The sequence below is a fragment of the Mobula birostris genome, chromosome 10, assembly GCF_030028105.1.
Source record: "Mobula birostris isolate sMobBir1 chromosome 10, sMobBir1.hap1, whole genome shotgun sequence".
Lineage (NCBI taxonomy): Eukaryota > Metazoa > Chordata > Chondrichthyes > Myliobatiformes > Myliobatidae > Mobula > Mobula birostris.
In genome coordinates, this window is record NC_092379.1 from 19,785,358 (window position 1) to 19,811,005 (window position 25,648).

Below are 25,648 nucleotides of genomic sequence, written 5' to 3' on the forward strand. Positions count from 1 at the left end.
AACTGGGCTAGAATTTCCTTTTGTCTGCCTCTCTCCCTTCTTGAAGAATGGCGTGACAATTACAATTTTCCAGTCCTTCAGAACTGTACCAGAATCTAGTGATTCTTGAAAGATCATTACTAACGCCTTCATAATCTCTTCAGCCACCTCTTTCAGAATCCTGGAGTGTAGACCATCTGATCCAGGTGACTTATCTACCTTCAGACCTTTCAGTTTCCAAAGCACCTTTTCCCTGGTAATAACATCTTCACTCACTTCTTCCCCCTGACACTCTTGAACTTCCGTCATACTGCCAGTGCCTTCCCCAGTGTAGTCTGATGCAAAGTGCTTATTCATTTCCTTGTCCCTTATTACTACCTCTCCAGCATCATTTTCCAGCACTCCAAAATCTCCTCTCACCTCTCTTTTACACTTTATGTATCTGAAGAAACTTTTGGTATCCTCTTTAATATTATTGGCTATCTTACCTTTGTATTCCTTCTTTTTCTTTCTGACTTTATTTAGTTGTCTTCTGTTGTTTTTTAAAAGCTTCCCAATCCTCTAACTTCCCACTAATTTTTGCTCTATTATATGCCCGTTGTTTGGATTTTATGTTGGCTTTGACTTCTCTTGTCAGCCACGGTGTCTCATCCTGCATTTTGAATACTTCTTCTTCTTTGGGATGTGCCTTCTGAATTACTCCCAGAAACTCCAGCCATTGCTGCTCTGCTGTTATCCCTGTCAGTGTCCCCTTCCAATCAATTTTGGGCAGTTCCTCTCTCATGCCTCTGCATTTCCCTTTATTCCACTGTAATACTGATACATCTGACTCTAGCTTCTCCTTCTCCATTTGCAGAGTGAGTTATATCATATTATGATCACTGGACCCTAAGGGTTCCTTTAGCTTAAGCTCCGTAATCAATTCCAGTTCATTGCACAACACCCAATCCAGAATAGCTAATCCCCTGATGTGCTCGACCATGACCTGCTTTAAAAAGCCATCTTGTAGGCATTGTACGAATTTCCACTCTTGAGATCCAGCACCAACTTGATATTCCCAATCTACCTGCATATTGAGATTCTCCCATGACTATTGTAACATTGCCCTTTTGACATGCATTTTCTATCTCCTGTTGTAATTAGTAGACCAAGTATTTGCCACTGTTCATTATAGGGTCTTTTTACCCTTGCAATTCCTTAATTCTACCCACAATGATTCTACACCTTCCGATCCTATGTCATCTCTTTCTATTGATTTGATTTCATTTTTTACCAACAGAGCTAATCCACCCCCTCTACCTACCTGCCTGTCCTTTTGATGCAATGGGCATCCTTGGACATTAAGCTCCCAGCTGTAATCTTCTTTCAGCCGTGATTCAGTGATGCCACAACATCATGCATTCCAATCTGTAGCTGTGCCACAAGTCCATCCACATTATTCCATATACTGTGTGCATTGAAATGTTACACCTTCACTTTTGTATTCATCACCCTCTCCTATTTTGTCCTCCTTTTACATTGCAACTCATCCTGTTGACTGCATTTTAGTCCAATCATCAGTCTCTGCTTGCTAGCAACCTCGCTACATACTGCCTTTGTTAGTAAACCAATGACTAGATCCTCTGCCCTATCACTCCATTTCCTATCCCCCGTCAAATTAGTTTAAATGCACTCGAACGGCTCTAGCAAACCTGCCCACTTGATATTTGTCCCCCTAAGGTTCAGGTGTTATCTGTCCCTTTTATACAGGTCACACCTTCCCCAGAGGTGATCACAGTGATTCAGAAATCTGCCCCCTGCCCCCTACACCAGTTCCTCAGCCACACATTCATCTGCCAAATCATCCTCTTCTGACCCTTACCCTGCTGTTCTCTCAATACAACTCTTGCTTGATTTCCTTGTTTAAGTTCACAATTGTTGCTCTAAATACCCTTTCACATTCTGCCACCTTCTGCTTATCAAGGCCCAGAGGCTCGGAGTAAAGAGGAAAGGTGTAAAGTCCCAGGGGTTGTGAAGGCCTCAGACTGCGTTGTCTGTTGACTGTGCTGTCGTTGGGATTGCAGTGTCAGAGAATGCAATGTGAGATAAGGAAGCTGAAAGTTTGTGTTTCATGGGAGGCCTCTGTTAGTCAATTAGTTACCTTGACAACGGTGACGAAGGTGCTGTAGAGGAAACTGATGATAAACAGAACGGCAAAGGCAGCAACTGTAAGCACATTGTCATTTCCATCCACGTGTCCCTGTTCTTCCTTCCCCTCCTCTCCTGTCAAGTCTGTGCAGGTTTCTGAAAGAATTGAGAAAGTGAGATAGTTGATGTTTCCTGAAGATCAACAACATCTTAATCACATGAAGACAACAGGAAGACAGGAAAACAGGAGGCCTGAGTCAGTTCCACCATTCAATGACATTGTAGTTGATCTTTGACCAACTGCATTGACCTGACTTTTGCCCAGATCCATTAATCCCAGTGATTATCCAAGCCACTAAATCTCATGTTTAAAATGACCTTCAGACCTGACACTGTGGAAGACTGTACTGAACTTCCATGAACCTCTTCAAGTTGAATGTCTGTTTTTCTTTGCATTTCCGGCACTGTTTTTTTCTCTTCCTTGTCTTGCATGATTTATGTAAAATTAGGATGTAGCGCGTTGTCTGAAGCTACATGCCTGTGATGCTGCAAGCAAGTTTCTGATTTTACCTGCCCCTCAAGGTACTTGTGCACATGACAATAAACTCGACTTAACTTGTTTCCTTACAGCATGTCATTTGTAACTTGGGAGCCCCTAGACAGAACTCAATGAACTAGTTTTTCCTCATCGACTATGTTCACTCCGCCGAAAATATTGACCAGATCTTCCATTAGTGTTCTTCATTACAGATGCTACACTCTCATTTAACATTATCCCAACTTGTAATTTGCACTGGGGAGTGCATGTTTGTTCATCACTCTCTTCAAGACAGTTTGTCCTTTCCTGGATGTGGTCCCAAAACCTTGAATTGGTTCTTGCCTATTCATTTCATCGATTATTATCTCTGCAGTTAAAACACTACAGATTGCTGATAGATTTGTCAGCCTTGTGTGAGTGGCAAAGTTGTCACGTGGGTATCTGCCCAATATCAGCGCCGACTGCCTGTCTTTTGATCGCTGCTGGAGATGGATTCTGTGAGCGGCCTATTGCTGTGTGTCTCGCTGTGACAGGCGGGTCGGCCTCTCTGCCTCGTGTGGTGTTCCTCTCCTCTCTTTCAATGGATGTCGGTGATATCAGAGATGGTATTGTGGATCTGTGTTTATGGATTGGGCTGTTGTGTTTATGGACTGTGGACATTTTCAGACTTATCGTTTTATATTCTGTGTTTTTTTTTTCGCCCGTTCCTTTTCGGTTTTGTTGTGTGAGGGGAGGGTGTTTGGGGGTTGGTGTTCTGTTAGTTTTTTGTGTGGACGAGGGGTTGCCTTTTGGGGTTTGCTGTTTCTGTTCCATTTTGTGTGGGGGAGGGTGTTTTTGGGGGGGGTTTGATGATCGGGTGTTGTTCTTATTTATATGGGGGGTGGGTTTGCTGTTTCTCTGTGAACGATTTTCATATACTTTCTTTGTTTTCGTGGCTACCTGGAGAATCAAATTTCAGAGTCGTATATGGATATAGTATATTGATAATAAAAGAACCTTTGAATCTTTGATCTAGTGAATAGTGTCAGCACTGAACACATTGCTGCAGGTCACAGGTCATCACTGTCTACATATTGTCCCTTCTTTCTGTAACTCTCCACTTTCTGAATGAGTTCACCAATTGTCTTCACAAAGTTGATGAAATACCTTTCCCTGTCAATTAACCTTAGAAACTGTGGACCAATCCGGAATGTTCTATCATTTCCACAGTGGAAACTATAGTACACATTGACCAAAATCTACTTGAATGTCTGTCTGTCTGTCTATACAATGAAGCACAGAACCAACCAGGCAACACTTCCAGCCCCTCAGGTTTAAGTCACACAATTGTATCCCAAAACATACCGGCACGGAACACTGGCAGCCGAATGCTTTCCATACCTTCTTTATTGAACTTTGATTACACAAACACAGGCTGACATTCAACCTGTCAAGTAGTCTACACAAGTTTCCAACACCATCAGACCTGACACAAGGAAGTTTTAACAAGAGCTGCAGGATCTCAGAAATGTTAGTAATTTATTTTGATGCATTTAATCATGAAATATATATTTCCATTTTGAGCTAATGAGAAGGACTTGCAGGTAATCTTGCTTGTTTCAGTGAGGTAAACCACACTGTTGTAGGATCAACCATCAATTGAAGGTTTGCAATTGGTGTTGTTGGCCACTCTGTCCATGGGAATCTCTGCTGCAGAGAACCCAGTGACCCAACTTCTTTCCATCTCATCTGGTGGGGAAGGGTAACTTTAGAGGGTTCCTATTGGGAATGGATTTTTTAATCATTTGTTGTTTACCTGGAGTATTCTGCTCTTACTCCATCCAAGCCAATGTTTATACCACTAACGATCTCACCGCATCTAAAATATGAAGGCTTTTTACTTTTGGAAATGAAAGATAAATTGTGGAAAGTGTTCAGTGGGTTAGAAAACACTTGTGAACAGAGAAAGGGATAACATTGAGAGAGCATCACACGTGTACTCTGTACCATTGCTTCAGCACTAGTTCTGTGCCTGGCTGAGTACTGTGCATCTCTCTGGTTTACTGGAACTCAACAACTGTCTGGTGTCCAGTTACATTCCACAATGCCTGCTCCAGTGGAACTCAGTTCCTCCAGTTCTGCTGACAGATAGACTTGCTTCATGTCTCTGAGACGTTGGTGTGTAAACATTGACCCTGCAGTCATTATTTCATCATTCCCTCACTGACAAGGTCGGCATTCCTTACTCTGCTCCAGCAGGTCCGTCACAGAGCAATGAAGAGTTTGATGTGGGACTGATGGATATGGGTAAACAGGGTAGGAAGGCCAGTGTCCTTCACCAAAGAACATCAGAGAAATAGTTTGTAATCTAAAACTAGAATCCGGCACAGTCACCTCCAGTTATGTGTTCACGCCATTGTCCTGAGGCTTGGGAACAGACTGTAGGTCAATGATCCTGGTGCTAGTACTGAGGGAGTGCTGCACTCTTGCACATCTGTCTGAGATGCGAAAGAGGGGCCCAGATGGGTATTTACTGATGGACAGACAGACCTTGTGTTGGTAGTTTAGAAGAGAGTTAAGTTTTGAAAGCATCGGATGAACTCTGCTTCTTTCCCACTCTCTGCCTCTGCATTATTAATCCACTCACACAACTACAACAATGCCAGACTTGCCGTTACCTATTGACCTGGGTTGTCCCTGGGTTGTGACTGTGGCAGAGGATGTCAACAGTGGAGTGAATCTCAGAATCATACCTTGAATGTTTTTCACATCCTGCCTGACACTGGTGTTGGAGGGGGGATGAGACACTGTGCATCTGAAAACTGAGCCTTCCTTCCACTCCTCTGTGCTCACAGTCAGGACGTAGCTGGCAATGAAAGTCCCTGCCTGTTCCAGGGCAGTTGGTCTCACACTGGTGTTGGAAGAGATCAGAGAGTCCCCTTTCTCCCAGGTGATGGTTATTTGGTCCGGGTAGAATCCAGAAGCAACACATTCGAGGGTGACCGTGTTCCCACTCTTGGTCTCTCCCTCTGGCGGTGGCAGCAGTCTGACTTTGGGACTTGTTATCTCCACTGGAACAGATAGGCAAACAATGGAAATATCACACATTTTTACTGAGGTAACCAACGTTGTCCATTTTAATCACTGACATCTTGCCCACCTTTGGTACTTTTTGTCCGTGCTGATACTGGTGAGGTTGCAGAAGGTTGTTGGGCAGAGCAAGTGTACTCCACCCCACTGGTCCACTCCTCCACACTGGTCTGGAGTTGGCTGATCACTGTGTCTTGGGTTCCTTCCTCTCTTGCTTTTTTGGTCGCATTTGCTTTGACTTTCTCCCTCTCGTTCACCTGCCAGTGGATTTGGACCTGGCTCAGATCAGCACCCACAATCATACACACCAGAGTAGCGGTCTGGTTGATCCACATCTCTTCAATGGAGGGATTTTGGATAAAGACAGACAACTCTGTAGATTAGAAATAGAAAATTTACAAACTGGACAATATCTGCTGTTAGCTGGCTTGACAACTTCAGCTCAGATTTATCCCAAAGCTCAATTTGTACATAATTGTACAACGGAATGAAATCAGGTTTGCTTACAGAGTGGGTTGCTCATCTCTGCTTCCAACCTTTGACTGAGAAAACAAAATTAAACATCAAGGAGCTTATTTCCTTGGGACCCTTTCGGGTCACAGCATGAACTGTGGGACAGTTGCCTAGCTACGTGACATTTAGCTGCTGGAATGCCAATAAAATGTGCTATCAGAGCTGTGAATTGGAATGAGAAATTCAGTTTCTGACCAAAGACAACATTTCCTGTCTCAGGAAGGAAATTTGTGGGAAGACACACCAGTCTTCATTGAGGGATCAGCAGTGGAAAGGCTGAGCAGTTTCCAGTTCCTGGGTGTTAATATCTCTGAAGATCTATCCTGAGTCAACATATTGATGCAATAACAAAGAAGGCATGACAGTGGCTGCATTTCATTTGGAGTTTGAGTACGTTGGTATGTCGGTAAAGACTCTCTCAGATCTCTACAGGTGTACCGTGGAGAATATTCTAACTGTTTCACAATCGGAAAAAGCTGCAGGAGGTTGTAAACTCAGCCAGCTCCATCATGGGCACCAACCACCCTAGGGTTGATGACACCTTCAACAGGCGATGCCCCAAGAAGGCGGTGTGGTTTATTTGCAACCTATCTTAGTATTAATTAGACAGTGCATATATCACGACTCGATGCTTTATGCTCTGAGTGTGTCTTTATTTCTCATTCTCGCTTCCATGTTCCCTCAATCATGTGATGTTCTGTCCCAGAGTGATGACATCACTGAACTTGACAAGTGTCAAAACTACATTAACTGACCTTACCATTTCAATACATGACATTGCTGCTTTCCTGAGAAATGAACTGCAGTGTTTCAGAACACATTCAACTCACAGATTTAATTATTTCAATTCAACGGTACTCTCTGAAATGCATGACTATAACCAACACATTTTCTGTTTCAACTTAATAACTCTGGAACTGAAAACTTCATTTTCAACTTACAACAGTCTACATTGTTTCAAACCCACAACTTAAGCTCTACTTCAATACAATAATGTGAAACTCCAGAGGTTGTTTCCTAACCCTTTGAGGTCTCTCTTTGAGTTTCTCTTTGCTTTCAATGTCTGGTAATGGCTTTTGCTCACAGTGAAGCTGATCTTATCCATAACTGTCCATCATATTGTTCTTCTGTCCCAGTATCTCATTGTGAAATCCTTGAATTTCCTCCTGTTTGCCAAAAGTCCTTCTTGTGTTGAACTTTTTCCATGTGTGGTGTTCCTTGCATACTGCACTCCAGTTGGAGATTCAACTATCACTTGATTTCTTGTTTTCCTTACCACCCTGTGTGTTGTGTTGAAAGGTGTGGCGAACTTGTCCATTTTTTCTTGCTGGATAAGCGCAGTGTCTCCAACTTTCACAGTAGACTTTTCAGCTCCCTGTGGCCGTCTGCAAACAGCTTGCAATTTCCTTTTCGTTCTGCATCCTGATCCCGTACTTCCAGTTCTGTTGTGTGTACCTCCTTGATGTCTGGTAACTTCCCCCTCATTTTGTGGTTGTAGAGAAGTTCAGCAGGACTTTTCCCTGTGGTAGCATGTTCCACACATCTGTACACAGTCACATACTTTCTCAGTTCACGTTTCCAATCAAGTCCTTCTGCTCAAGCAGTCCTCATCCTTTCCATCAGTGATGCATTTTGGTATTCCACTTCACCATTTGCCTGAGCCCACTTTGGGCATTGTTCTCAGTCGTTTTCCCTGTAATGTTCAGATCTGAATTGAGGTCCATTGCCTGATTTGATGGATATGGGCAGGCCATGTCAACTGAAAATATTCTCCAGACTGTCAATAACTCCAAGTAATGTAGACACAGTCTGTCTGGTCTTGGTCACTGTCAGACAGTCATTGAGTCATAGAAAGCAGGCACATCTAGTCACTGCCAAGCCATTTAAACTGCCAGGTCCCATTGACTTGCACCTGGACCATAGCCCTCCATATCCCTCCCATCCATGTACCTATCCAAACTTCTCTTAAAAGTTGAAATTGAGCTTGCATGCACCACTTGCTCTGGCAGCTCATTCCACACTCTCACAAACCTCTGTGAAGAAGTTTCCCCTCATGTTCCTTTTAAACATTTCATCTTTCATCCTTAACGCATGATCTCTAGTTGTGGACTCAGCCAACCTCAGCGGAAAAAGCCTACTTGCATTTATCCTGTCTATACCCCTGATAATTTTGTATATCGCTATCAAATCTTCCCCCCAATCTTCTATGCTCCAAGGAATAAAGTCTTTACCTATGCAATCTTTCCTTATAACTCAAGTTCTCCAGTCCTGGTAGCATACTTTTAAACTTTCTCTGTACTCTTTCAACCTTATTTACATCTTTCCAGTAGGTAAATGACCAAAACTGCACATAATACTCCAAATTATGCCTCACCAATGTCTTGTACAACTTAAACATAACATCCATCTCCCAAGTAAATGCAGATGCAAAGAAATCCATTTAAGATTTCCCCATCCCTTTTGTCTCCATGCATAGATTACCATTCTGATCTTCGAAGGAACCAATTTTGTCCTTTGCAACTGCAGCCCCCCTGGCCACCCTCAGGGTCGCTCAGCTCGCTGTCGTCTAGGGAAACAGCCTCGGCCCCGCCAAACTGGGTAATTCGTTTGTGTGGATGCTGTGTGAGGTACCCCACCCCGCCCAAATAACAGACATTACACCAGATGCAATTAAATGATTTACAGTTTATAGATATTACTGGAACTATATAATTAAAAGAGAATAAAATATAAAAGGAAAATAAAAGGCGCCACACTAATCAAAGTTCAATCTTTTCGTGCACAAAAACCGTTGGAGCTCAAGGACCTTCTTCTTCACCCTGTGACCCCTCGGACCACCTCGACCGGCCGCCTGGGACCAACAACGGTGGTGGACCAGACGCTCCACACGAGTCCGTCTCCGTCTCCTCGCCGAACGTCCCGCTCGGGGTCCGACCCCGTTAGCGGACTCACAGCACCTGGTCCATCCTCTGTCTCGCTCTCCGGCCTTCTGCCCCCAAACCTCCTCGCACACAGTATCCTCAAATACACCAAAACCATAACAACTATCCCAATTGGTTAATAGCACCCTCTTATCACCCTCTAAACCACAATAAGCTGCTAGCGCAAACCTTCTCAGCGTTAAAGCACAACAAAGCCGCATTCCCCAGATTAACATAACAAAAACGCCATTTTAATTAGCCTCCGCAGTAACATAAAAATCGAAACCCCCTTACATAACCATTATGCTCTTAACGTATCTGTAGAATCCCTTAGGATTCTCCTTCATTTTGTCTGCTCGGGCAACCTCGTCCATTCTTTTAGCCCTTCTTATTTCTTTTTAGGTATTTTCTTGCATTTTTTACACTCCATAAGTACCTCATTTGTTCATACCTGCCTATACCTGCTGTGCACTTCCTTCTTCTTCTTAATCAGGGCTTCACTATCTCTTGAAGACCAAGACTCCCTAAATCTGTCATCATTGCTTTTTATTCTGACAGGCACATACAAGCAATGTGCTCTCAAAATTTCACTTTTGAAGGCTTCTCACTTACCAAGTACACCTTTGCCAGAAAACAGCCTGTCCCAATTCATGCTTACCAGATCCTTTCTGATACCATCAAAATTGGCCTTTCTCCAATTTAGAATCTGAACCTGGGAACCAGATCTATCTTTTTCCCTATTTATTTTGGAACTAATGGCATTATGATCAGTAGATGCAAAGTGTTCCTGTATACAATTTTCTGTCACCTGCCCTGTCTCATTCCTGAATAAGAAATCAAGTATTGCACATACTCTGTTGGAATTTCTATGTACTGATTAATGAAACTTTCTTGAATACGTTTGATAGACTCCATCCCTTTTGTAGTCTGGATGTCCAAGTCAATATGTGGAAAGTTGAAATCACCTACTATCACCACCTTATGTTTCTTGCAAAAGTCTGTGATCTCCCGACAAATTTATACCTCTGAATCCTGCAGACTGTTGGGTGGTCTATAATATAGCCCCATTAATGTGGTCATACCTTTCTTATTCCTCATTTCCACCAATAAAGCCTCACTAGGGGAGTTTTCCAGTCTCTCCTGACTGAACACTGCCGTGACAATTTCTCTGACTGGTTACACCATCCCTCCCCTCTTTAATCCCTCCTGCACTGACGTGTCTAAAACAATGGAACCCTGAAACATTGAGATGCCAGTCCTGCCTCTCCTGCAACCAAGTCTCACTAATGACTACAATATCATAATTCCATGCGTTGATCCATGACATGAGCTCATTTGGCTTTCCTAAAATACTTCTTGCATTGAAATATACGCAGCTCAAAACATTACTCACACCATGCGCAACTTTTTAATTCCTACCATCTGATTCCACAACCTCTCCACTATCTGTCCTGACACTCTGGTTCTCATCCCCTGTAACTCTAGTTTAACCGGCCCCCACCCCCGCCATGCAGCATTAGCAAACCTGTCCGTGAGGATATTAGTCCCCTTCTGTACAGATGCAAACAGTCTGCCCTGACAAACAGATGTTTAACTGCGCCATTGCAACAGAACAGTTCCCAACAATGATATGTTTTGTTTAGTTAGCGACACACAGGCACCAGATGAGGAGCAGCAGTGTTAGTGGGGACAAGGAGCCCTCAAACAGTGATCCGACATCTTTGACACAAAGATATTGTCTGGTCAGTGATTTCAACTCTCAACTCCTTGTCAGATAGCCGTAGGTTCTAATTTCTCTGACTATTAGTTGACAGCTGATCATTGGAACACCCGAAGTGGGAAGGGTTCAGATACCAGAGATACAAAGATTACTATTTCTCCCTGAGTGTGCGTCATATGCCACGCTTCATGTTGAAAGTTCCTTATTTCCCGTCACCAAACGTCACAACGAAGACATATTCATGTCATATTTATTGAACTTGGATCGGTACATTGACACATACAAAGATTTAATACATTGTGCAGTCCCACACAGGGTTGAAATCCATTCAAATGTGGCACAGGAAGGTTTGAGAATGTACACACAAACTCAGAGATTTGTGCTGAATCATGTTTGTTGTTTAATTTGGTTCTTGACCTTATTTTCATTTTTAATTATTTTAAAAGGCCTAGGCTTTTATCATGTTTTAATCAGTTAAATAATCCTCTCTGATAATTAACAATCATAAGACTAACAAAACTAGGGTTTCATGGATTGAATCACACAGTATTACACACAAGATTTAAAACTATCAGTCAGAACAAGTGAGACATTGACCAGGGTGGGTTTGCTGTGAGATTTATTGATGCTTCGGAACAGGTTGGTTGGGAGCGACTCATGACCCACCACACAGGAGAAAGTGGTGCCGCTATTCCACTCCTCAGGAGAAACCTTCAGCTGACTGGTCATTGTGTTCCAGCCTTTTCTGGGGTCCTTGGCCACTGGCTGGTTCACAAACCCCGTCTTCAGAAGGGTGTCATTGGCCATCCAGGCCACATAGATCTCTGCGGGAGAGAACTTGGTGACCAGACACATCAAGGTCACAGTCTGATCGATGTCTACCTCATCCGATGAAGGAGGGAGGAGGTAGACCTGAGGACGAGTCACAACACCACCTGGAACAGAGAGAATCTCATTTAGAATGAATCTTCCAATAATTCCCTACTTACCCGGCACATTGTGGTCTTGTACCAATATGAACAATTTCTAAATCTGAGAGGCTTCACTTGATCTGAAACTAAAGGCTTTTCCCTTTCTGCTCATTGTTGGGAGTTGTGGAGTGGAAATCTTGGACCTGCTGCATTTTACAACTCCCAGTGAGGCTGGTCTATTCAGTTTAATCAGTGGGAGTCACTGAACACAGCAACTCAACAGAAAGTGGAACTCAGCCCCTGGACTTGCATCATCCTGTGCTGTTTGTTCCATCTCACCTGGAGCAGGGGTGGCAGTCTAAGCTGTGTACGTGTGAGAGGGAGTGAGAACCTGTGGAACTGTCTCCCACAGAAAACACTTGAAGAATTATCATCTAACATATTCAAGAATGGGTTGTATATACTTCTTCAGGTGAAAGTGTCAAAGGATATCTGGGGATAACAGGAACAAGGATTGAATTTCGATGATCAGCCGAGACCAGATTGAATGGTTGAGCAGATCGAGAGACCCAATGGCCTGCTCCTGTTCTCATTTTCTATAGTCTATCACAGTGCTGGATTATGATAAATCTGTCAAATTGCTATCAGACTCACACTGAAGTCTGTCCACACGTACCTGTGTCCTTCCTGATTGATTTCTTCACCGGTGTTGGCAAACCCTTGTCCTCTATCACACACGAGTACTCAGCCCCACTGTTCCACTCTGCAGCAGGGACTGTCAGTCTGCTGGTGATCACGTCTTCACCTCCGTTGCTGTCTGGACCCAGAGTCCTCACCCCATCTTCCCTCTTCCTTCCGTCCACTTGCCAGGTTACACTGAATCCCTGTAAATCACTGTGAACCACCTCACACACAATGGTCGCTGTCCTCTTCGTCCAGATCTCTTCGAAGGGAGGTTTACTTAAAGTGACTGAGGGGCGGGTATCTGAACAGTCATCTGGGAGAAACATCACAATTATTATTTCACCATTCCCCAATGGATGAGTTTGTCACCGACAAGACCAGCATTTCCTGTTCATCTCTGGTCAATGATTTGCCAGTCCCATCAAGATGAGATGAGACCAATCTACATTGGTGAAGAAAGGAATCTCCCTTATTGAGCAGACAGGGTAAACACCCTGAGGGAACGTGAATGAACAAGATCGACCCTTAGATCGTTTTTGTACTTCCATGGTCACTTAAACTGTTACCAGCAACTTATTAAAACAAATACAGAAAATACGCAGTATTTCAGAGAGTGTCTGTGGAACAGGAAACAGAGCAAAGTTTTCCATAAAAATATTGCAGAAAATACACTTCATATTTCAAAATTTAAGTATGAGAAATATTTAGTTTCAGTCACAAATATTGAAAAGCACTCTTTTTCTCTATTAGGTGTACTAAAAATTTGCTGCTGCATTGTCAGAATGTTGTGTATTTAAGCCGCCCTCCAGAGGCTTCTACACATTGTCCAGGCTAACAATTCCCACACAGGAGCAGAGGGAGAGCTGCTCTGCTGGAAATTCAGTCACAGCAAAGGCACGAGTCAGAGGCTGGGATTATGTTCAAAGGCAGAGGGAGAGAACATTTTGAAGACAAGTATCAGGGATCTCTAGAGTACCTGCGCAATGAAATGATCTGGATTCCCCTCAAGTTATTAAAACATTTTCTTAATACAATTATTTCTGTGGTGAAGTTCTGAACGATGTTGGTTGAGAGCAGAAAACAACCAATAATTGTCCGATTTAAGTGGGAAGCAAGATTAAAAAGATGAAGACGTTGAGGCTCAGGCAATGGAAGTTCCGGTATCCTGCTCACTACTCTATGTGGCTTCACTCGCCTCGGCGCTGAACTGACTCTGCAGCTGCGGCCTGCAGCCATCGGCACTCACCTCAGCACCGAGCCTGGCTCCATGGCCGTGGCCTGCAGCCATCGGTCTCCTGGACCAGTTGTAGTGCTGAACTGGCAACGTGGCTGTGGATTTGTTTGAATTTTTTTTATCGTTTACACAATTTGTTCTTTCCTTTTCACACATTGGATGTTTGACTCTGTATTCTATTGTGTTTCTTTGTTTTGTGGCTGCCTGCAAGAGGAGAATCTCAAGGTTGTATATGGTGCACAGACTTTGATAATAAATGTACTCTGTACTTTGAACTTTATCAGTTCACTGACATAACTAAACCAGGGCTGCACCACGATTCAGTGCTGACCTTGAATTAATAGCACAATGTAAACAATTTCAATAATGGGGTGGGTCCCAGGAACCTACCTTGGACACTTTTCACTTGCTTCTTGATACTGCTGTTGGAGGGGGGATGAATGACTGTACAGCTGAAGACTGATTCTGTCTTCCACTCCTGTAAACTCACGGTCAGGAAGTGTCTGGCACTGAAAGTCCACCCCTGCTCCAGAGCGGTCGGTGTCGCGCTGGTGTTGGAGGTGATCACGGTGCTGTCTTTCTCCCAAGTGACAGTTATTTCATCCGGGTAGAATCCAGAGACCACACACTCCAGTGTGGCTGTTTTCCAATTCTTTGTCTCTTCCTGAGGTGGAGGCAGCAGTCTGACTTTGGGACTTTTTATCTCAACTGGAATAGACAAGTAAACAAAGGAAATGTGAAACATTTTGACTCAGGTAACTAATGCTGGCCATTTAATCGCTGGTCTCTTGCCCACCTTTAGTACTATTGGTGCGTGCTGACACTGGGGAAGATGAAGGAGATTCCTGAGCGGAGCACTCATACTCCACCCCACTGAACCACTCCTCCACACTGATCTGGAATTCACTGAGCACTCTGTATCGGGACCCGTCCATCTCCACTGGGTGGGTGTGAATTCCTTTAGTTTTCTCCTTCCCGCCCACGTGCCAAGAGATGTGGATATCTTCGGGATCTGTACAGATAACTGTGCACTTCAGGGTAGCAGTCTCGTCGATCCACATCTCTTCAATGTCGGGATTTTGAATAAATACAGACAGTTCTGTGGGTTAGAAATGGAAATGCTCAGAATCGTACTGGAGATATTTCCATTGGTTGTGTTAGGTCCAGGCAGATCATCAGTACTTGACAGCTGCATTTAATGCAAACAGAATAACAGAAACACCCGGGGCTGAGTCACGTGTCTCATATTCCTATAAGTTTGATTGAGAAAAGAAATTCAGAACAAAGGATATGCTAACGAGGTTTCGAATCCCTTTCTAATAACTGTACCAATCGGTTCACTGTGAGATGGAGCTCTGTGAGACAGAGAAGCATGCAGATTTCTCAGCAGAGACACAGCTCAGTATATTCTTTGCTTGGAGACTCAGTGCCATTGATTAGTAACAATGAACACTGTGAATCAATGAGAATCCCTTTCTCCATCTGGGCTGAGCCTGGGATTCACTCAGTTTAATAACTTCACATCCCGACATTCCAGTCTCACTGTGACTGCACCTCTCCTCATCTCTGCAACCTTCACAGCTCATACAAACTTCAGACAGCATTGTATTCTTTCAACTCTGCTCACTCATACACCTGCACTACTCCTGCTGGTGCCTGTGGTTTTAGCATTCTTGCTGACAAACACTGAAGCCTCTGTCTCTCTTGAAATGAGCAGCCATGGTCAGAATGTATCCATAAGTTAGGGACTGATGAACTGGCAACATGGGTTCAAATCCCAACCCGGTGGATGGGAGTTTAAATTCAATTCAGAAATGCCTTCTGGAGTAAAATGAAGACTCTGGAAGAATTTGTAGTGTTATTTGCTGTGGTAACTTCTGAAAAGAAATCTCATCTGGGCTGGCTGCTATGTGATTCCAGACCTGCAGCAATACAGCTGAACCTGAATCACCATCAGGAATGAGCCAGCAAGTCCCACTGTTCAAGAGCAATCAGTGATTGATAGGAAATGGTAAATTAAATAAATAGCCCTTTGTTCAGGTTACTGTCACTCTTGTGTGATTACACTCAAGTGAAGTTGTTGAGGTCGTCTCCCAATGCACTGTTGGCCAGAAAGAACTACCATCTATAGATCAGTGAATTTGGACCAGGGATCATTTCCAAATAAGAAGACACATGCGAGATGTTCTTTGGTTGGATATAACATGCAGGTCTGTGACTGTTGGGGTCTGTCTCTGCCTTGTGTGATCAAGCTGATTGCCGATTGAGAACAAAGAGCCATAGATTACTAGATGTCATTCCTCGATCAGAGCCAATAAGAAGGTGTTAGAGGTCAATCAGGTGACTATAGCCAATATCACTGGAATGTAACATTTGAATTAGTAAGGAATGAACTTAAAAGCAGGTGCTTCAAGTGTGCTGGCAGCAGTGGCTCTGTAGGAGATTCACTTTCGTGGATATGAGGTGCCTCACGGATGTGGAGATTCAAAATGGGGCACCAAGGAACACGTGGCTAGCAGTAAAATCTCCTTTTTGACTGGTATAATCTTTTTAATATTTGACTGTTCATGGAAGGTCAGGGAAACTCAGCAGGTGTGCACACAGGTATTGGTTGTGTAAGTTCACATGTTCTTGCATTGAGACAATAAAGGTATTTGTCGGTAAATCCAATTCTCTCTGTGCCTCCCTGATCATTATTACAAGAGATGATATTTGTAACATCACTATTGTCTGTTGACTTACATTGCAGCTCTCTGCACCTTGTGTACACCATTTACACACTCGGTCACCTTCAGGCAGGTGGGGTGTTTTTGCTCTTTGACATTTAGTGTGGAGGCTGATTGTGTTTGTGTCACAGTTGAGACCTTCAATGAGACTGTGAGTCAGTGTCTTTGTCTGAAGAAAGAGCAGATGTAACACACACGGTTCCAGTCTGACTGGGACGGATCATCTGACAAAGTATGATATGTATTTCTCAACATTCCTCATTTCAGAAAGATTATGAGCGATTTTCTTTTAAAACAGAAAATCTGTGGGTGTAGTCTAGATGATCATTGTTGTCGTGTAATATCATAAATATGCAAACCTAGGTGTACACTGAAGGGTCACTGAATTATGAACCTCAGTTTAATCAGCACTGTGATGTTGTTAAGCGTGTTTTCTGCAGTTTTCTCAGTTGTGTCCGATATCAGCACAGTCTTGAGGTTCAGCAGTCCCTGGGAAATGTGATCCCCACATAAAACCTGACAGAGTCAGGATCGCTCCCCTTATTGCTGAATGCTGGCATTATTCCACAAGAAGCATATAATTCTATCAATGCTTGGGTAGTTCTAACAAAACATTCTCCTTTCTGACATTCCTTGGGATCACTGAGTTTTCCTCTTGGACTGAATTCGGTGCCTGGCACGTGGATCAATGTAACTTCAGCAATTTGTCTGGTCCAGGATTTACACACAGAGCATGCCAGATTGGACAGGAGGCTGGTTGGACCCCAGTGTCTTGTCTCACCAATTTATCTTGTGCACAACATTTTCAAAGGGTCATGGTCCTTTGACTGAGCAAATTTGGAATTTCAGCCCTGTTCACCTTCATCACCTCGTGCCTCACAGCCATCGGGTGAAAAACAGGTTCCAGTTCTTGCTGACTGGAGTCAGACAGGAGGGAATCTGGCCAAGGAAACTGGAATTGGGATCTGAGTCACACTGAAGCAACAATGTATACAAATGAATGAGTGTATGGACAACCAGAAACACAAGAGATTCTACAGATGCTGGAAATCTTGAACAACACACACAAAATGCTGGAGGAACTCGGTAAGTCAGGCAGCATCTGTGGATGGAAATAAACAGTCAATATTTTGGGCCGAGAGATTCCACTGGTACTGGAAAGGAAGTGGGCAGAAGCCAGAGTAAGAAGGTGGGTGGAGCAGAGAGGAATACATTCTGTCAGGTGAGAGGTGAGACCAGGTGAGGGGGAAAGTGTGTGGACGGGGGAGGCAGTATGAAGTAAGAAGCTGGTAGGGATAAGTGGAAGAGATAAATGACTGAAACAGAAGGAGTCTGACAGGATAGTGGACCATGGAGGAAAGTGCAGGAGGAAGGGAACCAAATGGAGATGATGGGCAGGTGAGAAGTGTAGGGATGAGGGTGTATCTAGTATGGGGAATAGAACAAAAGGGAGAATAAAAGAGTTGGGGGGGGGGGTTACTGGAAGTTGCAGAAATCTGTATTCGTGCCATCAGGTAGGCAGGTATCTGGATGGAATATGAGGTCCTGACTTTGGCCTCCCCCTGGCAGTAGAGAAGGAAATGGACAGACATGTCAGAATGGGAATGGGAAGTCAAATTGAAATAGCAGGACACAAGGATATTGAAAAGTCAAATTGAAATGTGGAGGGGAGAGGTAGTCATTTTAAATAACGTATTTTCATCACTGTCTGTGAAACTTCCATCCCAATGGATACCAGAGACAGGTCTGGAATCCAGTAAGTGGATTGTAAAAGAATTCATTGATGAATTGTACACAGCCAATCACCTTATTTCACACTTTCCTGCTGAACAATGATACTGTTGGGTAGAACCATCGGAGAATGTTGCATTGAGATTACTCTGGTAAAAGAACATTGGCACAGGCTCCGAAAAACAGCTGGGACATTTTCTCACCATGTCAGCAGAGGAGGCCATGGACAGACATGTCAGAATGGGACTGGGAAGCCAAATTGAAATAGATGGCCATGAGGATATTGGAAAGTCAAATTGAATTTTGGAGGGGAGAGACAGTTTAAATCACGCGTTTTCTTCTCTAGCAAACGTCCATTCCAAAGGATTCCAGCGGCAGGTCTGGAACCCTGTAAATGGATTGTAAGGAAATTCATTGATGAATTTTATAGAGAACCAATCACTTTATTTCACACTTTCCCGCCGAACAATGGTACTGTCGGGTAGAACCATCTGAGAATGTGGCATTGAGATTACTCTGGTAAAAGAACATTGGCGCACTCTCTGAAAAACAGCGGGGACAGTTTCCACCTGGAAATAGAAAATTCATTAATGTCAGCATTAAATATTTTCACCTCTTTTCCTGTGCTTGGAAAAAAGAGAGCCCCACATATTCCCACTCTCTATTCTCTGTATTGCATCCTATTGGGATGAGGTTATGTCAGCCATGATAAATGAATATGCTCTCTGAACCTGGCTGAGGATCTGAGGACACAAGATCACAATATTTACTTGAGGATTGGGCATCAATTCAAAAATAATCCAGGCACCTACATTACAGTGAGTGGACAATCGACAGAAGAGTCTCTCAGGAAACACTGGAAACAAGACTCTGGAGAGTGAAACAAATACAAAATTGCAATGATATGTTTTTGAGGAACTGACACTGAAGAGACAGTGAAAAGGGAAAGTGGAGATTTTCTCCAGATGGTAAAGCATGGGCGTGAGCTTTGCGCACTAACTTATTTTCATTATAACTGGAGAGACAACTAAAATTATTGAGACAGAATGGGCAGGTGACCTAATCTTACAACTTTTCTGCCCAGTAGATGGGGTTAAAACTTCTCGATGAGGCTTCACTCACCTCAGCACTGAACTGACTCTGCAGCTGCGGCCTGCAGCCATCGGCACTCACCTCAGCACTGAGCCTGGCTCCACGGCCGTGGCCTGCAGCCATCGGACTCCTGGACCGGTTGCAGTGCTGAACTGGCAACGTGGCTGTGGATTTACTTCAGGGGACTCTGCGGTTCAGGTTCTGTGGATTGTTTTTTTGAATATTTTTATTGTTTGCACAATTTGTTCTCTTTTTTCACACATTGGATGTTTGACCCTGAATTCTAGTGTATTTCGTTGTTTTGTGGCTGCCTGCAAGAAGAGAATCTCAAGGTTGTGTATAGTGCACATACTTTGATAATAAATGTACTTTGTACTTTGAACTTTATCAGTTCACTCACATAACTAAACCAGAACTGCACCGTGATTTAGTGCTGACCTTAAATTAATTGCACAATGTAAACAATTTCAATAATGGGGTGAGTCCCAGGACCCTACCTTGGACGTTCTCCACTTGCTTCTTGATACTGCTGTTGGAGGGGGGATGAGTCACTGTACAGCTGAAGACTGATTCTGACTTCCACTCCTGTAAACTCACGGTCAGGAAGTGTCTGGCACTGAAAGTCCACCCCTGCTCCAGAGCGGTTGGTGTCGCGCTGGTGTTGGAGGTGATCACGGTGCTGCCTTTCTCCCAAATGACATTTATTTGATCCGGGTAGAATCCAGAGACCACACACTCCAGTGTGGCCGTTTTCCAATTTTTCATCTCTTCCTGAGCTGGAGGCAGCAGAGTGACCTTGGGACTTCTTATCATGACTGGAATAGAAAAGAAAACAAAGGAAATGTCAAACATTTTGACTCAGGTAACTAATGCTGGCCATTTAATCGCTGGTCTTTTACCCACCTTTGGTACTATTGGTCCGTGCTGACACTCGGGAAGATGAAGGAGATTCCTGAGCAGAGCACTCGTACTCCACCCCACTGAACCACTCCTCCACACTGATCTGGAGCTCACTGAGGACTCTGTATCGAGCTCCGTCCATCTGCGGTGGTTGTTCGACAATTCCTTTAGTTTTCTCCTTCCTGCCAACATGCCAAGAGATGTGGATATATTCTGGATCTGTACAGATAACTGTGCACTTCACGGTAGCGGTCTTGTGGATCCACATCTCTTCAATGTTGGGATTTTGAATAAAGACAGACAATTCTGTGGATTAGAAATTGAAATGCTCAGAATCTTACTGGAGATATTTCCATTGGTTGTGTTAGGTCCAGGCAGATCATCAGTACGTGACAGATGCATTTAATGCAAACAGGATAACATAAAAACCCAGGGCTGAATCACTTGGCAGTCTGCTGGTGATCATGTCTTCACCTCTGTTGCTGACTGGACCCAGAGTCCTCACCCCATCTTCTCTCTTCCTCTGTCCAGCTGCCAGGTGACACTGAATCCCTGTAAATCACTGTGAACCACCTCATACAGAATGGCTGTTGTCCTCTTCGTCCAGATCTCTTCAAATGAAGGTTTACTTAAAGTGACTGAGGGGTGGGTATGTGAACAGCCATCTGGGAGAAATTATTATTTCACCATTCCCCAATGGCTGAGTTTGTCACTGACAAGACCAGTATTTCCTGTTCATCTCTGTTCAACGATATGCCAGTCCCAAGAAGATGAGATGAGAATAATGTACATTGGTGAAGAAATGAATCTCCCCTGTTGAGCAGACAGGGTAAACACCCTGAGGGAAAGTAAATGAACAAGATTGACCATCACATTGTTTTTGCAGTTTCATGGTCGCTTAACTGTTACCGGACGCTTTTTAAAACAAATACAGAAAATACCCAGAATTTCAGTGTGTGTCTGTGGAATTGGAAATGGAGTAAATTTCATGTAAAAAATTCCACAAAATTCACTTCTTATTTCAAGTTTTAAGTATGAGAAATATTTAGTTTTTGTTACAAATATTAAAATGCACTTTTTTTCTCCATTAGGTGTATCTAAAATTTGCTGCTGCTTTGTCATCGGGCCAACTCAGAGCAAGACAGCACCATTGAAAACTATAACAGGCGAGACCATCAATGACAAAGGCAAGTAGATGGAGAGATGGGTGGAGCATTACTTTGAACTCTTCTCCAGAGAAAACAGCATTTCAGACAGCACGCTAGATGCTGTGGAATGCCTGCCTGTCATGGAGGAACTTGATGCATTGCCGACTGCCGAAGAGTTGAGTAAAGCCATCGACAGCCTGCCCACTGGGAAGGCACCAGGATTGGGTGGCATTTCACCAGAGGCCATCAAATGTGCAAAGGGTGTCCTGCTAAACCACCTGCATAAACTACTGTGCCAGTGCTGGATAGAGGGAGCAGTGCCACAAGACATGGGAGACTGCAACGTTGTCACCATATATGGGAACAAAGGGGACAGAAGAGACTATAACAACTTCAGGGGAATCTCCTTGCTGAGCACCGTTGGGAAGGTCTTCGCCCGTGTGGTCCTGAACAGACTGCAGAAAATAGCCAAAAGGGTATATCTCGAGTCTCAGTGCAGTTTCAAGTCAGAACGCTCCACAATCGACAGGATCTTCTCCCTTTGACAATAACAAGAGAAATTGCAGAGAGCAAAGACAAACACTCTACGTCTCTTTCATTGACCTTACGAAGGCCTTCGACCTTGTGAGCAGAGACGGCCTGTTCAAAATCCTTGCCAGGATTGGTTGTACCCCGAGGCTCCTCAGGATAGTTCAGTCATTCCACACAGACATGAAGAGCATTATTCAGTTTGACGGCTCTTCTTCGGAGGCCTTCAACATCCACAGCGGTGCGAAACAAGGCTGTGTGCTTGCCCCCACCCTGTTTGGCATCTTCTTCGTAGTCATGCTGAAGCACGCCTTTGGAACATCAACTGATGGTATCTACCTCCACACCAGATCGGACTGGAGGCTGTTCAGTCTGTCCCGGCTGAGGGCGAAAGCCAAGGTTCGTTAAGTACTCATCAGGGACATGTTGTTTGCAGACGACGTGGCACTGACAACACGCTCTGAAGAGCAATTGCAACGCCTCATGGACAGCTTCTCAAGAGCTGCCAGGATTTCAGCTTGACCATCAGCCTGAAGAAGACCAACATGTTGGGCCAAGGCGTTGAGCACCCCTTGCCATTACCATCAACAACTACGAGCTGGAGGTAGTTCACAAGTTTACATTTCTAGGCTCCACCATCACGGACAGTCTCTCCCTAGACCCCGAGATCAACAGATGGATTGGACGAGCAGCCTCAACATTCACCAGGCTGACAAAGGGAGCCTGAAAGAACAGAAAGCTGATGACGCACACCAAGGTTGCAGTCTACAGGGCCTACATCCTCAGCACACTGCTTTACGGCAGTGAGACCTGGAGCCTCTACTACAGACAAAAGAGGCGTCTCAATGCTTTCCACCTTCGCAGCCTGAGATCCATCCTGGACATCAAGTGGACTGACCTAGTCACCAACAATTAGGTCCTGGCCCACGCCCAGATACCCAGCCTCTTCACCCTGCTACAACAACGCTGTCTCCGCTGGCTGGGCCACGTACACCGCATGTCAGACGGGAGGATCCCGAAAGACCTGCTGTATGGGGAACTGGCCTCCGGCAAGAGAGCACAAGGGTGACCCCATCTTCGTTTCAAAGATGTCTGCAAGAGAGACATGAAGTCACTGAACATGAACGTCGAGAGGTGGGAAATCTACGCAGAGGTCTAAAAAGAGGAGAGAGAAGCTGAGGCTTGCTGCTGAAGAAAAGTGCACTCGTCGGAAAAACAGCACCAAGACAATACTAGAGGACAGTGCCTTCAAGTGCAGTCGCTGCCGCTGAGACTGTCACTCCCGTGTGGGCCTCTACAGCCACAACAGACACTGCTCTACCAACACAGACTAAAGCAATACATTCCGGGCGCAGATCCAAGGTCTCGCGAGACTAACGGATGCCACCAATCGTCAGGATGTTGTGTGTTCAAGCCGCCCTCCAGAGACGCATTGACCAGGCTGACTATTCCCACACAGGAGCAGAGGGAGAGCTACTCTGCTGGAAATTCAGTCACAACTGAGGCACTAATTGGAGGCTGGGATTATGTTCAAAGGTAGAGGGAGGGAGAATTTTGAAGACAAGTATCAGGAATCTCCAGAGTGCCTGTCAGTGAAATGATCCGGATTCCCCTCAAGTTATGAAAGTATTTTCCGGGATACAATTATTTCTTTGGTGAAAGTCTGGATTATGTTGGCTGAAAGTGGAAAACAAACCTAAGAGGGGATAATTTTATCACCTAAGCAGATTAAAAAGATGAAGACTTGACACCAAAAGTGAAGGCCGAACTGCCGTTCATCTTACTACTCTATGAGGCTTGACTCGCCTCAGCACTGAACTGACTCTGCGGCTGTGGCCTGCAGCCATCGGTCTCCTGGACCGGTTGCAGTGCTGAACTGGCAACCTGGCTGTGGATTTACTTCAGGGGGCTCTGCGGTTCAGGTTCTGTCAATTGCTTTTTTGAATATTTTTATTGTTTGCACAATTTGTTCTTTTTTTTTCACACATTGGATGTTTGACCCTGAATTCTATTGTATTTCGTTGTTTTGTGGCTGCCTGCAAGAAGAGAATCTCAAGGTTGTATATGGTGCACAGACTTTGATAATAAATGTACTTTGTACTTTGAACTTTATCAGTTCACTCACATAACTAAACCAGAACTACACTGTGAATTTAGTGTTGACCTTGACTTCATAGCACAATGTAAACAATTTCAATAATGTGCTGAGTCCCAGGACCCTACCTTGGATGTTTTTCACTTGCTTCTTGATACGAGTGTTGGAGGGGGGATGAGTCACTGTACAGCTGAAGACTGATTCTGTCTTCCATTCCTGTAAACTCACGGTCAGGAAGTGTCTGGCACTGAAAGTCCACCCCTGCTCCAGAGCGGTCGGTGTCGCGCTGGTATTGGAGGTGATCACGGTGCTGCCCTTCTCCCAGGTGACACTTATTTGGTCCGGGTAGAATGCAGAGACCACACACTCCAGTGTGACCGTTTTCCTATTCTTGGTCTCTTCCTGAGGTGGAGGCAGCAGACTGACCTTGGGACCTTTTTTCTCGACTGGAATAGGCAAGAAAAGAAAGGAAATGTCAACATTTTTGCCCAGGTAACTAATGCTGGCCATTTAATCACTGGTCTCTTGCCCACCTTTGGTAGTATTGGTCCGTGCTGACACTCGGGAAGATGAAGGAGATTCCTGAGCAGAGCACTCGTACTCCACCCCACTGAACCACTCCTCCACACTGATCTGGAGTTCACTGAGGACTCTGTATCGAATCCCGTCCGTCTGCGGTGGTTGTTCGAAAACACCTTTAGTTTTCTCCTTCCCGTCCACATGCCAAAAGATGTGGATATATTCTGGATCTGTACAGATAACTGTGCACTTCACGGTAGCAGACTTGTCGATCCACATCTCTTCAATGTCGGGATTTTGAATAAAGACAGACAATTCTGTGGGTTAGAAATGGAAATGCTCAGAATCTTACTGGAGATATTTCTATTGGTTGTGTTAGGTCCAGGCAGATCATCAGTACGTGACAGATGCATTTAATGCAAACAGAATAACAGAAACACCCAGGGCTGAATCACTTGGCAGTCTGCTGGTGCTCATGTCTTCACCTCTGTTGCTGACTGGACCCAGAATCCTCACCCCATCCTCCCTCTTCCTCTGTCCAGCTGCCAGGTGACACTGAATCCCTGTAAATCACTGTGAACCACCTCATACAGAATGGCTGTTGTCCTCTTCGTCCAGATCTCTTCAAATGAAGGTTTACTTAAAGTGACTGAGGGGCAGGTATCTGAACAGCCATCTGGGAGAAATTATTATTTCACCATTCCCCAATGGCTGAGTTTGTCACTGACAAGACCAGCATTTCCTGTTCATCTCTGGTCAACGATATGCCAGTCCCAAGAAGATGAGATGAGAATAATGTACATTGGTGAAGAAATGAATCTCCCCTATTGAGCAGACAGGGTAAACACCCTGAGGGAAAGTAAATGAACAAGATTGACCATCACATTGTTTTTTCAGTTTCATGGTGACTTAACTGTTACCAGACACTTTTTAAAACGAATACAGAAAATAGCATTTCAGAGTGTGTCTGTGGAATTGGAAATGGAGCAAATTTTCACGGAAAAAAATTCCACAAAATACACTTCATATTTCAAATTTTAAGTATGAGAAATATTTAGTTTTTGTCCTAAATAATAAAATGCACTCTTTTTGTCTATCAGGTGTAACTAACATTTGCTGCTGCTTTGTCAGAATGTAGTGTGTTCAATCCACCCTCCAGGGGCTTCTACACATTGTCCAGGCTGACTATTCCCACACAGGAGCAGAGGGAGAG

The 25,648-nt window shown here is 44.2% G+C and overlaps 1 protein-coding gene, 1 long non-coding RNA gene and 1 gene segment (V, D, J or C); 1 reads left to right on the forward strand and 2 right to left on the reverse strand.

The window, feature by feature from the left end:
- The window catches only part of LOC140203887 (uncharacterized), a 56,014-nt gene extending 33,477 nt beyond the window's left edge, over positions 1-22,537 (forward strand). Inside the window, exon 3 of the long non-coding RNA XR_011887412.1 lies at positions 21,237-22,537. This is a non-coding gene — a long non-coding RNA (uncharacterized lncRNA). The remainder of the gene's footprint in view (positions 1-21,236) is intronic.
- LOC140203541 (Ig heavy chain C region-like) overlaps positions 1-25,648 on the reverse strand; it is an 86,646-nt gene that overhangs the window by 45,505 nt on the left and 15,493 nt on the right.
- LOC140203885 (uncharacterized) overlaps positions 1-25,648 on the reverse strand; it is a 41,453-nt gene that overhangs the window by 970 nt on the left and 14,835 nt on the right. For 2 of the 5 annotated variants that reach the window (XM_072270033.1, XM_072270030.1), the window contains 9 exons: positions 24,450-24,752; positions 24,045-24,362; positions 20,149-20,451; positions 19,743-20,060; positions 14,493-14,795; positions 14,087-14,404; positions 5,784-6,086; positions 5,377-5,694; positions 2,120-2,262 (listed from right to left, as the gene is read on the reverse strand). In XM_072270033.1, coding sequence (XP_072126134.1) covers positions 2,120-2,262; positions 5,377-5,694; positions 5,784-6,086; positions 14,087-14,404; positions 14,493-14,795; positions 19,743-20,060; positions 20,149-20,451; positions 24,045-24,362; positions 24,450-24,752 — 2,627 coding nt within the window. Of the gene's footprint in view, positions 1-2,119; positions 2,263-5,376; positions 5,695-5,783; positions 6,087-10,732; positions 11,803-12,454; positions 12,776-14,086; positions 14,405-14,492; positions 14,796-19,742; positions 20,061-20,148; positions 20,452-24,044; positions 24,363-24,449; positions 24,753-25,648 lie in introns of those variants that run through there. The other 3 variants (XM_072270031.1, XM_072270034.1, XM_072270032.1) reach the window with 3 other exon arrangements.